Source organism: Centropristis striata, chromosome 4, assembly GCF_030273125.1.
Source record: "Centropristis striata isolate RG_2023a ecotype Rhode Island chromosome 4, C.striata_1.0, whole genome shotgun sequence".
NCBI lineage: Eukaryota > Metazoa > Chordata > Actinopteri > Perciformes > Serranidae > Centropristis > Centropristis striata.
In genome coordinates, this window is record NC_081520.1 from 29,642,428 (window position 1) to 29,658,034 (window position 15,607).

The 15,607-nt window shown below is 38.0% G+C and overlaps 1 protein-coding gene across 1 annotated transcript in view; it reads left to right on the forward strand.

The window, feature by feature from the left end:
* sorl1 (sortilin-related receptor, L(DLR class) A repeats containing) overlaps nt 1–15,607 on the forward strand; it is a 92,559-nt gene that overhangs the window by 27,709 nt on the left and 49,243 nt on the right. Inside the window, exon 6 of the mRNA XM_059330525.1 lies at nt 9,043–9,223. Within this exon, the coding sequence (XP_059186508.1) occupies nt 9,043–9,223 (181 nt within the window). The remainder of the gene's footprint in view (nt 1–9,042; nt 9,224–15,607) is intronic.

Genomic DNA, 15,607 nt, shown 5'->3' on the forward strand with positions numbered 1-15,607 from the left:
ATTTATGTATATTTGAAAGATACAAATAGATTGATTGAAACAATGAGACTAACCAACAATAACAATTATTTTTGTACGACAATTACATTTCTAATTTTTGTGCACAATTCCTTTTTTTATTTTGAAAGTGCAGTACGGTGAGAATGATTTTTATATATATATATATATATATATATATATATATATATATATATATATATATATACACACAAGCTTTTATTGCACAATTAAATTATTATACAATATACATATTCTGGGTTCCTTTTGTGTACAATGACATATTGTTTGATCAATAAATAGGTAAGAATTGTTCCGTCTTCTATCATTATAAATTGATAATTTTATTATTAATTTGACACAGGGGCCACAGCAGGAGCCAAGGGCTTCTTCACAGGGGCAGTGGCCCCTGTAGGCCCCTGTGTAGAACCGCCACTGCAGACCTGGGCCTCTTTAATATGTGGTCCTAAATCAGATTCAGGTCTGATGTTTTCCAATCCGACCTCAGTCCGATCACCACTCCTGGCTCCAACTCCTCCTCCACACACACATCTCCGTACCGACGGAACAGCCGTCGCTCCACAGAAAGCCGTTGTTAAAAATGAAATGCTCTCTTTCTCCTCATCCTTCTTCTCGTTATCATCTGCTCATAACTTCACCAGCTTCCACCGTGACTCCAGCAGCCTTAGTGTTCAGAGCCAAAGTCTCAAGTATTTGGCCATTTAAAAACGAATTCATTAGCTTTTCAAAAAAAAAAAAAAAAGCCAAATTTACACCAATTCTGAGCTGCAGTTCAGAGGACAAACATTTAAAACTTTTTCCAAATTCCAAAAGAGATCATGAGATTAATGGGTTAAACAGGAAGGTTTCAAACATCAGTGGTTCTGCGATGCTGGTGGCGGGGGAGGTGCCACTGATGTTAGCTTTGCCTCTTTCTTGACGTCTGATGACTACAATCCCTCATCCGGTAAAAGTATAAAGGGAAAAACCACCAAGATCTAAGAGGCGTTTTGTGAAAATGAGGCCTGAAACTGGATAAAAAGTAAAAAATTGTAAACATTTTCATAATATAAGTATGCAACTCAACAAAATATAGAACGTAGGTCGCATGATTTTTATAGATTTTGATGCTGAAATGTAGCCTGGGTATACCCAGACTGCCTTGCGCACTCAAATTTAATTTCGAACTGCGGCGGAGTCTGGAAACTAGGGCCGTTTCTTAGCCCTGTTTTAGGGATCCAATCACAGAGCGGGGAGGGACGGCAAGACTATGACGCGTACTACTCGGCACTTGGAAGCTTGTAGTTTTCCGGATCCAACATGTCTGCAGCAGACGCGAAACTCTCTTTAGCTGTAGATGGTGTTTTAAATAGTTTAGAGCGAAAGTTGAAAGGCGAATGGTCTCTCGGCGGCTCCGCTGAGATCACCGGCGTTATGGTAGCGGGGCTATTAGCGTCGCTAGCGGCTATTAGCGCCGTTAGCGGCTAATAGCTAATAGCCGCGGCTAATAGCTAATAGCCGCTAATAGCTAATAACCGCTAACGGCTAATAGCCCTGCTACCGCGGACAGCGGAGCCGCCGAGAGGCCCGCAGCAGCTTGATTATTGCCCATAAAATCAGTGGATGTGTGTGGCTGAATGACATGAGGGGGAATAAAGCGTGAAAATAAATAATCTTGCAGAAAGCGAGAACTGGAGAAGCAAAGCAGCAAGCAACACTCTCTCACAGACACACACACAACAAACATCCATTTCTGTTGCTCTACTACGTCATCTGGTATAACTGATCTGATTGGCTAAGAGCTACCTACAGACGCTTTTGATAGACATTCTAAGCGTCCAATAAACGGCTCTGGAGGATCGTAAACCACACCTCCTCTACGGAAAAATACATTGCTTGTTGCCAGACTAGCCCTCATTTGAGAATAGTCTGGTGTTAGCCAGGCTAGCTGAAATGTTAAATATATTGGGACAAATAATTAGTGGTAAAACCTTGAAGATGCATTAAACCTCTCTTCCAAAAGAGTTTGGGACACTATATAAAACATGAATAAAAACGGAATACAGAGTGTATATGTGCAAATTCACTTTGTAATTTTTCAGTTGATTAACAATTTAGACAATGTCCCAACTTTTTTGCACCATTATTTAATTTAATTAATTGTATTTTCCTGATGGTAGGGAGATTAATTGTACTGGCAGAAATTTTTTGATCATAATTACCGAGGTGATAGACTTTATTTATCTTTTGGGAAGGGCTCATTATTTGAGTTCCTGAGCATGACCATACTTGAAGGCTCAAGTGGTTCATGTTTGCTTTCACTTTGTCGGTTTCTTTCTGTGTGTGTGTGTGTGTGTGTGTGTGTGTGTGTGTGTGTCTGTATGTCTGAAAGAACAGATTTACAGGTAGTATTCATTTAAACCAATAAATGTTCATGACTAAATAAGCAGCAAATATAACATGTAAGAGGTAAATGAGGAGAACATCTAGTTCTTTATTTTTATAACAAATATCTTTGACCTTATCTCTGGTTTTACTTGTTCTATCTTCATCAAACAAAAATTAGCATGGAGTTTCAAGTCAGAACTTTAGAGGGAAGCTGATGGCAGAGAAACACACTGCTTTGTTTTTTTACATTGTAACATCATTAAGAAGTAATGCATCGGAGATTATGTGGACTCCAGAGGCTTAAACCAGTTGGAAGAACTATTTAACTGATAGCATTAATCAGTCAAAATGTTATTGTCGGCTATTATTTTAGTTATTTATTAACATAGACGGTTCTAAGCATCAGTCTCTACATTATTAATATTATGTTAAATCCTTATTCCTTTTTGTGCATGGTCACTTACTCTCCAAGTTGGCGTTAATTAAGGTTTTCCCTTTAAAAAAAATAGTTTGAGTACTCCAATATTTATATTCTGTTTAAAAATGTCAACATGATAGTGTTAATTTACAAAAACAGTGGCCCTTCAGCTTTGTCCTGATGGTCTTGATAATAACAGAATGGGTGGATTGATAAATTGTCTTTGAATTATTACAAAGCACAACATGATTGACAGCAGTTTAACCTAGTTTGTCAGCTCCGGGTTTTGATTTGTACTACAACATAAACAGGCCAGTAGCATTCGCATCAGAACAAGAGAAAAGATTACTCCTGCTCTGAATCAAAATAGTTGATTTATATTCTGCTTTAACTCAGTCTGACTGAAGGTAATTAAAAGCTTTGGTGTTGAAGTAGCCTTTCTTTTAAAGCCTTTTGAACTGTTGCCAAAAGCCAGACAATGAAATCAGTGATTGCATATCCCTTTTCTGTGCCAAATGCTTCAGCAGTCTGAGTGTGGTACTTTAAATTTAAATGAAAGCAGTCGGGGTGCAAGGCAGTGCTAAGACTCCAGGAAACAAGGACTGAAGGAAAACAGCACTCAGACCGTTGTGATGTCTGCAAGCTGATGAATCAGTATTCAGGTGGATAAATCTCTTCCACCTCCTTTCTGAGCATCTCTTGCCCCCCAAGTGGGTGCTGGATGACACGTCACATGTAGCCAGGTTGCCCCCGCTGCTGCTCCTCGTGAAGCTAAATTACTTTTTTGTCTGAGCTGGATTATGACACTGATAAAAAATACAACAAACACCTTCATACCTCACCTAGATCATATTCGCTATATTGTAGAGCTGAAAAGCACCTGACCTGAATACTAAAACAGTGGCAACTAACAGGAAGCATTTTTTTTAATATGAGGACGTCAGTGTTAACAACACTTCCTCTTACTTAGAGAACAAACAGTGACAAAATGTATTCAGGGGAAACTATGTGAACTGTAAGTCATGCATGTTTCATGTGTTTGTCATGAAGAACGGATCATGTTGATTAGAGCAGGTGGAGCAAACTAGATGTATCAAATGTGAAGATAATAATAATAATTAGAGCCTGGCAGATATATTGTGTATATGCTGTCTGATATGCGCCTTTATGAAAACTTTTAATTAAACTAAAACTTTTTTACACAAAACATTATGCAGAATTTTTTTCTTGGCATGATTTAGAAATGGTATTAGCTATTATTATTATTATTATTTTTTTTTTTAAATAATCAGCAATTGAGTGAAACTGAGCAGTAATGATGTTTATTTAGCTATTTCTTTTATTCCCATTTATTCTTTATTTTCTCAGTTATAATTTATAGAATTGGCTGACAGTAATACACTGTTTGTTTAATGTATAGCAATGTTAAATATTATTTAATTATGTTTGAAAAAGTAGCTCTCTGGGTACATTTGCAGAGTGAAAAATCAGTGCAAAGTCCACCTAAAAAAGGTCTATTATCATTCCAGCCAAAAAAATTACTATATCTGCCACCAAATCAGTTATGGATGAATTTCCCCACGGTAATAATAATAATAATTATTATTATATAGATGATAATAATAATAATATAACTTTATTTGTATATCACATTTCATACATCAAATGCAGCTCAAAGTGCTTCACAGTATGGCATTAAATACAAAACAATAAGACAATAAAAACATTTAAAAAGTAGAAAAACATAAAATACAAAGTAGATTAGCTGAATGCCTAAATAAGTAACAGATGAAGTATGATGATTGTAATGAATTTGAAAATTGAATGTAGAAGAACTGAGCGGCATGTTTCCTTCCCACTAAAGTTATGACTTGAAACTCCATGCCAATTGTTTGATGATGATAGACCAAGTTAAACCAGAGATAAGGTCAAATACATTTAGTATAAAAATATTGAGCATGTGTTTAAAAGTAAAAAAACACACCGATTTTATGTTTTTGGGACTCAAAATGTTGATCAAGGAAGTCAAAGTGAAAAAATAATTATCGGGTCATATAGGTGAAGTTGTGCTAAAAAAACCCGATACCAACATGGCATGTTAAACACTTTCTGAGTGGTATAAACAGGCAGAATAAAAACAGACAAAATTGCCCAAAACTCCAGAGTTACTATAACTTTTAAAAGCAATTTATTTCAGTTACAAGGGTAAAGTTGATTTGATATGTAATTAAAAGCAACTTTATTCAATTAATTTCACTTAATGATTGTGCCTTCCTTAATGACAGTGTGACAAATGTTAAAATTTTGTTTGATTTCGTAGACCATTTGTGTTCATTTTGTTAGCTTACAAATGAACAAAGTCAATTGTCAGTAATGTTCTCCTCATTTAGTTAATTTATCTGAAATTTAATTTGTAAATTTAATTTACCTGAGTGTTCTTTAGAGTTCTTGTTTTTGATTAAATAAAAACAAGGAAAACAAGGTATTAACTGAACCATGGCTCAAAAATCGAGGTCTGAACCCTTATAAACTTATTATTCAGTTACATCACCACTCTCTGTTTAGTCTGAATACACTTGATGAAATTCAGTCTTCTCAGCAACAATACTCTGCTGTGTTTAAGTGTTCTTCATCATCTAACAAGTACTCTTACTGCATCTGTAATCACTTAACAGACTTTTTAGTTTTGTCATCCTACATTCATAGTTTTCCTGATAATTTTCCTTTGATGGCATTAAGCAGTCAGCCAGTAAGATTTGATAAAGTCTGTTAAAGCTACACCACTGCAGTGGTACACCAGCCAAGAGTAACTGCAAATGATCTGAGGACAAAGGCAGCACAAGTAAAGATTGATTTTAAACTCTTCCCCCCCGTGGCTCCATCCAATTTGGGTCTAATCCTGTTTGTTCTGGCTTTAGCAAGGGGCGCTACTGTTGTGCTGCAGATCAGTCTTTAGGCATTGAAAGCCAAAGAGACTCAAGCCTGACTCTCAGCCGGCTGCTGGATGCGTTTAAAACCATCCCAGTCTGATGGGTCAGCTCCTCAACCAACTCCTAATCCTCTGATCTCACTGCGAGGAGACAGACAGCCTAAAATCCACTGTGCACACAATGAGAAGCACAATCTTTTTTTTACCAGACAATGATACAAATCTTGCACAATGGGTTATTTGAAATGCATTGAAAGAAACAAAGGGCCAAGACAAAAGCAGAGGGGGAAGGTCAAAAGAAAATGCGTGAAAATGGAAGGGCCACTGCACCAGTAAGGAAGCTTAAATACGCCTAAACAAGACAAACCTATCGACATGTTGACTATGAAGGCTGTTGCTTTTTATTCTAAAATTACCATTACCATACGTGTGTGGGATCAATCAGTATTCACGATATGCAGGTTATGTTTTATAGGCCAAGTCTTTGTTACTTTCATCTGTTGTGTGCCATGTTGTCAAATAAGTAAGTTGTTATTTTTGTTAACTAAATTTGAAGGAAACTTACAAACTATTAAAGGAGACAATCTAAAAAATCCGAACCTTCACAGAGGAAAGTGTGAAAACATTTTTTTAATTAGACCATAGATTGAAAAATTGTGCCTAAAGGTTATTTTGTGACTTTGTGGAATGCAGCTGCCTTATTTTGATGTTGGCTTGTGATGTCACCTAGTTACAACACCATGTCACAAAGCTTTTGATTTCACCTTATTATGTAACCTTTTTACATTACTTTGTGATGTTACCATTATATTGTTACTTAGCTTGTGATGTTGCTTGTCAGTGTTACATTTTTATGTTTCCTTTTTATGTTAACTTGTAATTTTAGCCTATAATGTCAGTGTCACCTTGTGACTTTGTCTTGTTATGTTAGCTTGTTATGTTATTTTGTTACGTTAGTATGTGACATTATCGTGTTAAGCTAATGTAACAAGATATCATCACATGATAATTTATGATGTTATCTTGTTACCTTTGCTTGTTATGTAAGCTTGTTTCGTTAGCTTGTTTTGTTAGCTTGTGACGTTATCTTGTCATGTTATCTTGTTACATTAGCTTATGTTTTCTTTTTATGTTAGCGTATTACGTCACCCTGTTGCATTATCTTGTTACATTATCTTGTTAAGTTATCTTGTTACGTTATCTTGTGATGTTAGCTTTTGACGTTAGCTTGCGATATTAGCTTGTGATGTTAACGTTAGTGTGTAATGATATCTTGTGACGTTGGCATGATACGTTAGCTTGTGATGTTAGCTTGTTACATTAGCTTGCAACATTAGCTTGAGATGTTATCTTTTTATGTTAGCTTGTGACGCTACCGTGTGAGCCTAAAGCGTTTATCTCTGTTCTCAGGGCTGGGTATCTGTACCAACATGTAGTATCAACCCCATTTCCAGTCAAGTAATACCTGCATTGATTCTTTTTGTACAGCTCAAAAAAAAAGACATTTGTTTGGTTTTTGGTTGCAGCCAAGCACCTCAAGTGTTCAATTTCCATTTAATTAATCGCCATGTCAGCAATGTATTTATTCAGCATGTCATGTGTTCATGTAGAAATAATTTCACGCAACTGAATGCTTCAATTCACATGATGAGTCTCGAATAAAGTAGAAATAATAATAAAAGGTATCACATATAGTAGGTATTGTTATTTATCACTTTAAGAGTACTGGAACCAGTACTGGTATTGTAATTTTAATTGTTTTATGTTGATATTGCACTGATTTAGCACCAATATTACCATACAAACTTTCTTAAACCCTTGGAGATCTGAAAACGATACCCAGCCCTATCAGTTAGTTGTTTCATTGTATAGCTTTTGTTTAATTGCATATGAAAAATCAAGTTTGGCCTGAAAATAGTTACATTTATTAAAAAACTTGGTGTGAGTCTAAAAAGGGGGTGGTCTTTTGTCCTTTAAAAACATTTCAGGGAAACCCTAATGAAATGACAAACAACTGGCAGAAAATGAGAAACTGCCAAAACAAGGGAGGAAGGGTATTTAGGAAGTGTTTGGAAGAGGCAGAGATGAATTCAAAGGAAGGGACAGAGACAGACTGCGAATAGCTCTCCATGCACTCTCAGCCCAGACAGTGTCCATCAGTTGAACAGGGACCTTTGAGAGAATGCCACAGAGCCAGAGCCGAGCCGAGACACTGGTCTCTCTGTTTAGCTCTTGAGACTCTGGAGGAAAACACACTGATTTGGAAGGCAGACGATAAGACCCAGTGAACCTCCTTCATTCATTCTGGCTGACTCTCCGTGCCACGGTTTTGGAACACCCTTGCTGTACACTTGTGGCCACAAATAGTGTGATATTTTCGGTTTGAACATGCTGATAGTCTGTATTTTGTGCTGACATTTATTATCTTGAAATATTGCCATTGTTTAGCCTATTGCAAAAAATACAAAGATTCTTTGTTGGATTCTCAAAAACAGCTCAGTGGAAGCCAGAATAATTAAGTTATTGAAAGTGGTGAATTTGGTGCATGTTTTTCAGACTCACACTTTTGAAGATGTTGAGTAAAGTTCTCCCTGCTGGACTTATCTTAAATGAGACATCTAAAGGATAACTACCTGGATAGGAGGATGTGCTGGATACCATTGCATGGCAATTTAAGAGCACCTTCACAACCAAAATGCAAACAGTGTTGTAATTTAAACTTTACTCATTTAAAAATAAGTTATATTATAGATGGATTCTGATCCTAATCCTAGCCTATAATTACCCTAGTGATTTTTAAACAGATAAACGTAGCAACCCTTCCCCCTAAAAATCAATTACAAGTGGATGATGCAACTTCCATTTGAAAGTTGCATTGGTCTTCCCTTTTTTGCTTTTTGAAATTTTTCAGATTCAGATTCAGAATACTTTATTAGTCCCAGAAGGGCAATTCAGTTTTACAGTTAGCCTGTCCATAGAAAAATAGATATATTAAAACACAAACAAAAACAGTAAAAGAAATAAATAAATAGTACATTGACATCAACTACAACCACAACCAATGACCGTACAGCAGAGCGGGATGCAGAATGAGCTCAGTTTATACTGCATTTTGTGCATTAAGCAGCCTTATGGCAGAGGGGATAAAATAATTTTCATACCGGTTTGTCTTCCGAATCGGCACATTATGTTTGACACCTGTGAAGACTGTATGTTATTTCAGGAAGAATTGTCTACTTCTGTGTTCTTCCATCTTCGTCGTTCCAATCTACCGCTCTAATCACCCCTTCTCTCTTCTCCGCTACCACAGGGGCGTGGAGCCATACGACCCCCCCACCAGAGTGCTGGTCCAGAGACACGAGCCACAGGGTGTCTCCACGATACTCAGCAGCACCGACTTCTTCCAGAGCGAACAGAACCGCACAGTGATCTTGGAGCAGGTCGACAGCTTCCAGCTCCGAGACAAGTACCTGTTCGCCACCACCACACGGGTAAGAGAGCTGGGGGAGGGGCAGCAGAACACTCAGCCATTTAAACAGGTTTTTGAGTACCTTTATATGGTTAAGCTGAACTTCATCTGTTCAGACATACTGTGTTTTGTTAAAATATTAAAGTGTACTGATATTAAGAATAGCTGGCACAGCTGATTAGTATTCACAGTAATCTGAATCAGATTCAGAAATACTAATAATAATTCAGTTTCGCTCCAGATACTCCAGCAAGAATAGAAAGAAATAGAAGTATTCATAGTAGAAATAGCAAAACATACAGACTTGAAAAATACTGTTTCTGATGGAAGGGACTTGGTCCAGCGGGGCCTTTTCAACTTGTCAAAGCTTCAGTGAAGAAGAAAGAGTGCTTCAGTACATACAAGAGAAGAAAAAGAACTACATTGCCAGGTAATACATCCTGAAAATAGTGGTTGTAGTCAATTAAAAAAGGACAAAACATGTTGATTTTTCCATTTACTTTGTTCAGGCAATGCCGATTACTCTGTTATTGTTTATATGTAGTCTCCCTATGGTTATATAAATACACCCCCTCTATAAGTCCTTATTTAACCCGTACTGGACACCCACAGACAGAAATGGAATATAACATATGACAGCAGCCGTTTCCTTCTGTCCCTGTGCACCTGCATACATTTTTAAAGCCTACATTGTATTACATTCTGGTCGAGCAATGTAGTGAGCAGCCAGTTTCCCACCTCAGCATAATGTGCTGAGTGTAACAGACGTTAGATCAATATTTGGCTGGCGGTAATGTGAAGCACTGTATGTTTGTCATTGTTAGTCTCCAGTGTTTGTGTAGAAGAAGCCTCAGTTAGGCAGCAGACTAGCAGACAGCGGAGCAGATGGTAAATATGATTTGGATCTCATCTCCTCCCTTGTTTCACAGGCTGCCGCGGACAGATTTGCTTTCCTCCGTGTCACATGTTGGCGTGGGCTGACGGCAGCCTCGAGCTGCAGTGTTTCAGAAACCGTTAATTGTAAAGAGAGGTCGGCTGTGAAGGATTTGTGTGATCTGATAATTGATATCCGATGGTTCATCATACTAAGTTAATGCATCTAGCTGTGCTTCAAATCTTCCTACTGTGATTAAGCGAATATTTGCATAATGCTTAACTGAATTTCAGTTCTGCTCATTCAGCTTCAGCTGAAGATATATATTTTTCTACATTGTCAGTGCAATACTTCTAAATATGCAATGATTTAAAAATACTGAATTGGTTTCTATCTGCACTTGTTTTTTTAATAACATGATTGAGAAGAGAGTGATCCATCTTTAACCCCCGATTCCAAAAAAGTTTGGATATAACATGTGAATATATCAAAATCATATTGAGTGTATATTTCTACAAAAACAAAACAAAAGTGTGAGTATTAAATATCTTTACTCTGTGCTGTATTCATTTGAATGTGGTTGCAAAGGATCATTGCATTTGGTTTTTATCAAGTTTTCCAAAGCTTTGCAACTTTTTTGGAATCTGGGTTGTAAATACACTGTGAATGCATTTTCATCTGTTCGTGCAGTGCATCGTGCATATAGTGCAATTTCCTGTTCACACAGTGAGCAGGCAGTGTTTAGCACTGTGCTAATGAAGCAGAAGAGGAATACTGCTGCCAAACTAATTACCAGTGGCGAATGTGGTCAAAACTAACAAGTAGTCCTCATTTTCAGTTACTAATGTGGTCCAATAAGACGCAGAGGTTAACCTCAAAGAGTTGAGAGGCCAACAGCTGCCGAGTGTGGTTTATTTTACTGCTCAGAATGTGAAGCAAGATGTTGGGAAAAGAGCCATGAGCAGGGTTTGAGCTAGGGACAATGACCTCCTTTTCCTCCTTTTTTTCTTTGGGCCCTTTAGTAGCCTTCATGGACAAAATGTATCAGCAGTATTTTGTGAGGTAATCAAACTCAACCAAAGACGGCTTGTTAGAGATGTCTGCTCTTTTGGTATTTAAAAAGTTATTGTGTATTTTTCTTGTTCAAAAAGGGGGAGTTTAGTGTGAGTAATTTTAAGATCTTGTGTTAGATTTTTTTCGGCCCTGTTTTACCCTTTTTTGATTACTAGAAACTACTACTAGAAACTACTTAAATATTGGTGACAATCCCTTACATTGAAAGTACATCACATCGATATCTTAATTACCTTAATTGAGATCTCCTAAGCATTCAGGGAGAAGCAGCAACTCGTCCTGTCAGTCAGTGAAATTATAATGCTAACGTTAGCTGAGCAGCTAAAGGGGAGGCTGCGATATATCTGACAGAGACTGACTGTTCTGAGTGGGTGATTGAGGAGGGAATGACTGCGACTGCGACTATCTTTCTTTGCTACACGATGGTGCTTCTTATCGACCCAGGTGAACATTAACTTCATTGGGTTGTCCGACCAATAGTGTAGTATTCCATTTGTGTGAAATTTCCAATTTCAAATCAGAACTTTGGTCTCATCTGCTAAGCGACATCAAGTTTGGAGGCATCAGTAAGCCACTTTATCACATGATGCTCCGTGGCGTCGACTTTGATTACTTGTAGTCTGAGTAAATACAGTGCCAGGACAGTAGGGCTCAACAATAAGACCAAAATCTTCTTTCATTGTATATATAATTATACATCACAGTGACGGAGCATACTGTATGTCACAATACGATAATTGTTGTGTAAACTGAGACCTGCTGGATCTCTGTCTTAAGTTGTGTTTCCGTTAACAAATTTCTTAGTGCATTTTGACGATTCATGTGAGAAAAACTTGATAGAAACAACAAAATTCAATAAAACTTTTGCAGATGGGGATAAAAGTTTTTACACTCACTTGAGATGTTTTCTCATCTTTTTCGAAAAATAGTTAATGCACAAAACGAGAGATGGAAGCACTTTTTCTGAAGAAGTTCTGACGTAGCCAACATTTGACTCACATGACTGATCAGCTGTTTCCTCTGACATGAAGGAACAATTATAAGTTGGCCAGATGAATCCAATTACAGAAGACTTCTCTGCATTTTGTCTCATGGGTGGCTAAAGTTGTCCGATTAGCAACCTCTTTTTTTGTTGTTTTCTCTTCTTCTCCTGTTTACTGATGGATTAGCCTACAGCAATACATTACACTACCAACTTCTGACTAAAGTTCATATATGCAGCATAGTTTTGATCTAAACTAGTTGATGGAAACGTCCCTAATTTGCATTTTCTTCAATGCGACATTTCCACATTTTTCTTCAAATTTGCTTCGACTTTAACTTAAATGTGGCCTTTAAAACATACAGAGTTGATGCTTGAGCAAATGTCTATGCCAACCATCAACAACAAAAACTTTCTTAGTGATTAACATTTATAAACAGTATTGTTTTAATCCAACTTCTTTTTCAAAGTTACACTTTGACTCACTCAACTCACCATGATTTTTTTTTACGTTGATGGTAAAATGACTAGAGAGCAGCACCACTTTAGAGACGGCTTGCAGTCATCAATAACAACCCCCATCTGCATGTCAGAACTGCAACATTAAACTCTCTGAGCTTATCTGAAAATCAGCACTTCCTTTATCACATGCAACACCGACGAATCTTTCTAGAAATGACCGTCGCTGAGGAAATACTTCAGAAAGAAAACCCAAACAAACAGGCCAAGTATTATGTTACCCTCTTGTGCTCAAAGCTCTCTCTGTCTTTTCCATGTCAGCAGGCCCCAGATGGATCAGTATTAGGTCAGAGACTAAATTGAGAAGGTTTTGTTCTCAAATCTGCATACAATTCTGGATTGTATATAATTTAGCACAGTGGTTCTTGCTGTTCCTGTAAGTGGGGAGATGTTGCTACAATGGGTGCAAACTTGAACTTGGAAATAGTTGGACCAAACAATCTGAACTAAAGTTTTAATGACTACCTTTTTTACAGCTTTCAGTTGGATCACAACATTGTTTTGGTGCTTATTTAAAAGATTAGTTTAAAGTATATAAGGGCTTATAATATTATGATGGGGGTCTACCATGCTCAGTTATTAGAGGTTCTTGCAGAAATTTCTGAATTGATGCCATTTCTTACAAAGATCTGGTGATACATGTTGCCGTATTTGAGCGATGGAGAATTTATTAAAAAAGTGAGAAATCCCTCCAAAATACCACATTAAGACCTTGAGGATCACCATAGAAACACAAATTTGGAGATTTTTACAAGCATTTCATTTTTCAGTAATCGGATGGAGAGTTGTTCTGCTCTGGAAACTGCTGAGAAATGCCATATATTATACTATATCAATATAGTATATTACCTGCCATGTCCTTTAAAAAAACAAACATACATAGAGCCTCTCAACAGGGTTTGCTTCCAGACTGGCCACCTGTGACCTCCCTTATCTCTGAGATTCCAGAGCTGAAGGGACCAGTTGGACAGACCAGTTGGACAGACCAGTTGGACAGACCAGTTGGACAGACCAGTTGGACAGACCAGTCCAGCCTTCAGCACAGCCACTGCCTCTGGGGCTTGTATAAATGGTTGTGCATGGAGGGAAATGGCACAGATACAGACTGACCCGTCACAAAGCATCAGCTCTGTTAGCCACTTACAGCTTGGAGGTAGCTACTACTAACAGTTATCTATATTTTTTCAACATGCTAATTAGCTGTGAAAAGAATGATTCTTCTGTCTAGTCTCCGTTACTTCCTCTCCGCTTCTGTCTTTGGCTTGCACTAATAGGATTAGAATAATGGAATATCACAAGTGCTTTTGGCAGTGCCAAGCTGCTTAAGCTAATTAAAGAGCCAGAAATGGAGAGTTTTATCTAACAATAGGGATCCTGAGGAATGGAGTGCTAATCAGACCTTAAAGACCCCAGCCTTTGGTCCTTTCGAGGAGACCCGGGGAAGATAACTGGCTCAGTAGATGTAATGGGGAAGTCGATAAGGCCCATTCCTTCTCTTCACAGTTATCTGTTAGCCATATTCCTTCTCATTTAGATCACAGATTCTCTGCAGAGAAAGTCTGGGACAGACAGAGAAGAAAACAGGAAGTGGAGATTGGAGGAGGAATGATTCCCCCCATCAAAGTGCAGCATACTTTCTAGTGGCTTATGAAGCTCTTGCTTACTTGCAGCTCCTTAAATAATTCAGTTTAGTGAATACCTCAGACTGAAGAAAAAATTCCTGGCGCTGTTCTCTTCTGTGTTTTGGTATTTTACAGGAAATTCCCGGAAGAGCTGCTCTGCTGTTTAGATCTACATGCTACTGCATCGACAGTTGCTTTTCCTGCTATTCCATTGCCACTCAGTAGAGAAAGTGGTGGTATTAAACCAAACCCCTTCTACATTTACCTCTGTTTAAGTCTCCACAACCTCCTTAGAAAAAGATCTGTCTCTCTAGTTGCTAAATGCTCCACTGTGTTCATGAATAATACCTCTTGAATTTAAATGTCTGAGTGCAGAGCCACAAAACAGACTCACACAGTGTGAGTAAGACAGTGTGGGGGAGAAAGTGGTGTACTAGAAGGCACATTATCTTTGTTAAATTTCAACCCTGCACTAGACTTCAGGAGGGACGGACACATCTTGTATACTGCTACACAAAACTGTTCACAAGACTGGTCTGGAGTGTCAGAGGACTGTTTTCATCCAAAAGTGCTTTTCTCAAGAATACCACTCGCACAGCAGAAGACGGAACATTCACATTTGCATAAGCACCTGAGATCTTCTCAAACAGACAAATTATAGATTTAAAAGAGAAGCCGTGTTGGCTTTACGTTGTTTTACAAGTCCATCTGAATACCAGCTTTTCTTTCGGTGCACTGGGCCAGTGGGTCATGAATATGTAACAGATGATCTCTGGGATATAGGCTGTAGAGAGAGGAGAGAGGGAGTCTCATTGCCTAAACTATAAAGCACATGAAAGTCTGGTAGGCACTTCGCCTCGGAGGATTTGGCTTGTGACATTCCCAGCTTGTTTGGGTGTCAGTACAGTTACCTTTCGTTATAATAAAATGTCACCCTTAAAAAAAAAAAAGGCAACACAGAACATGCGCTCTTCCTCTGGGCCAGTTATTAACAAATGTCACCTTGTGGCTGTTTACTGTGTGGGAGTGGAGCTCTCACTGTGTGGCCTTGTGGGTTACAGGAAAATATTATGGATGCACTTGTGTTCGTGTAGGGAGGTTCATATAAATACAGAAAAACACATGTTTGTGATTCCGCTTAAATGCTGAATATCACAGCGTGGGAGAGAGTTTTTTTAAATGTCTTTTTATGTTTAAAGAACTGGCACTTTATCATGGTTGTGGCAGAGTGTAGGCTCTGACCAGATGGACACTCTTGGAGTACTGCTGTAACCTGCAAGGTGAGGGTCACTAAAGGCATGGAGACATACAAAGGCCTCAGTTGGTTACTTTTTG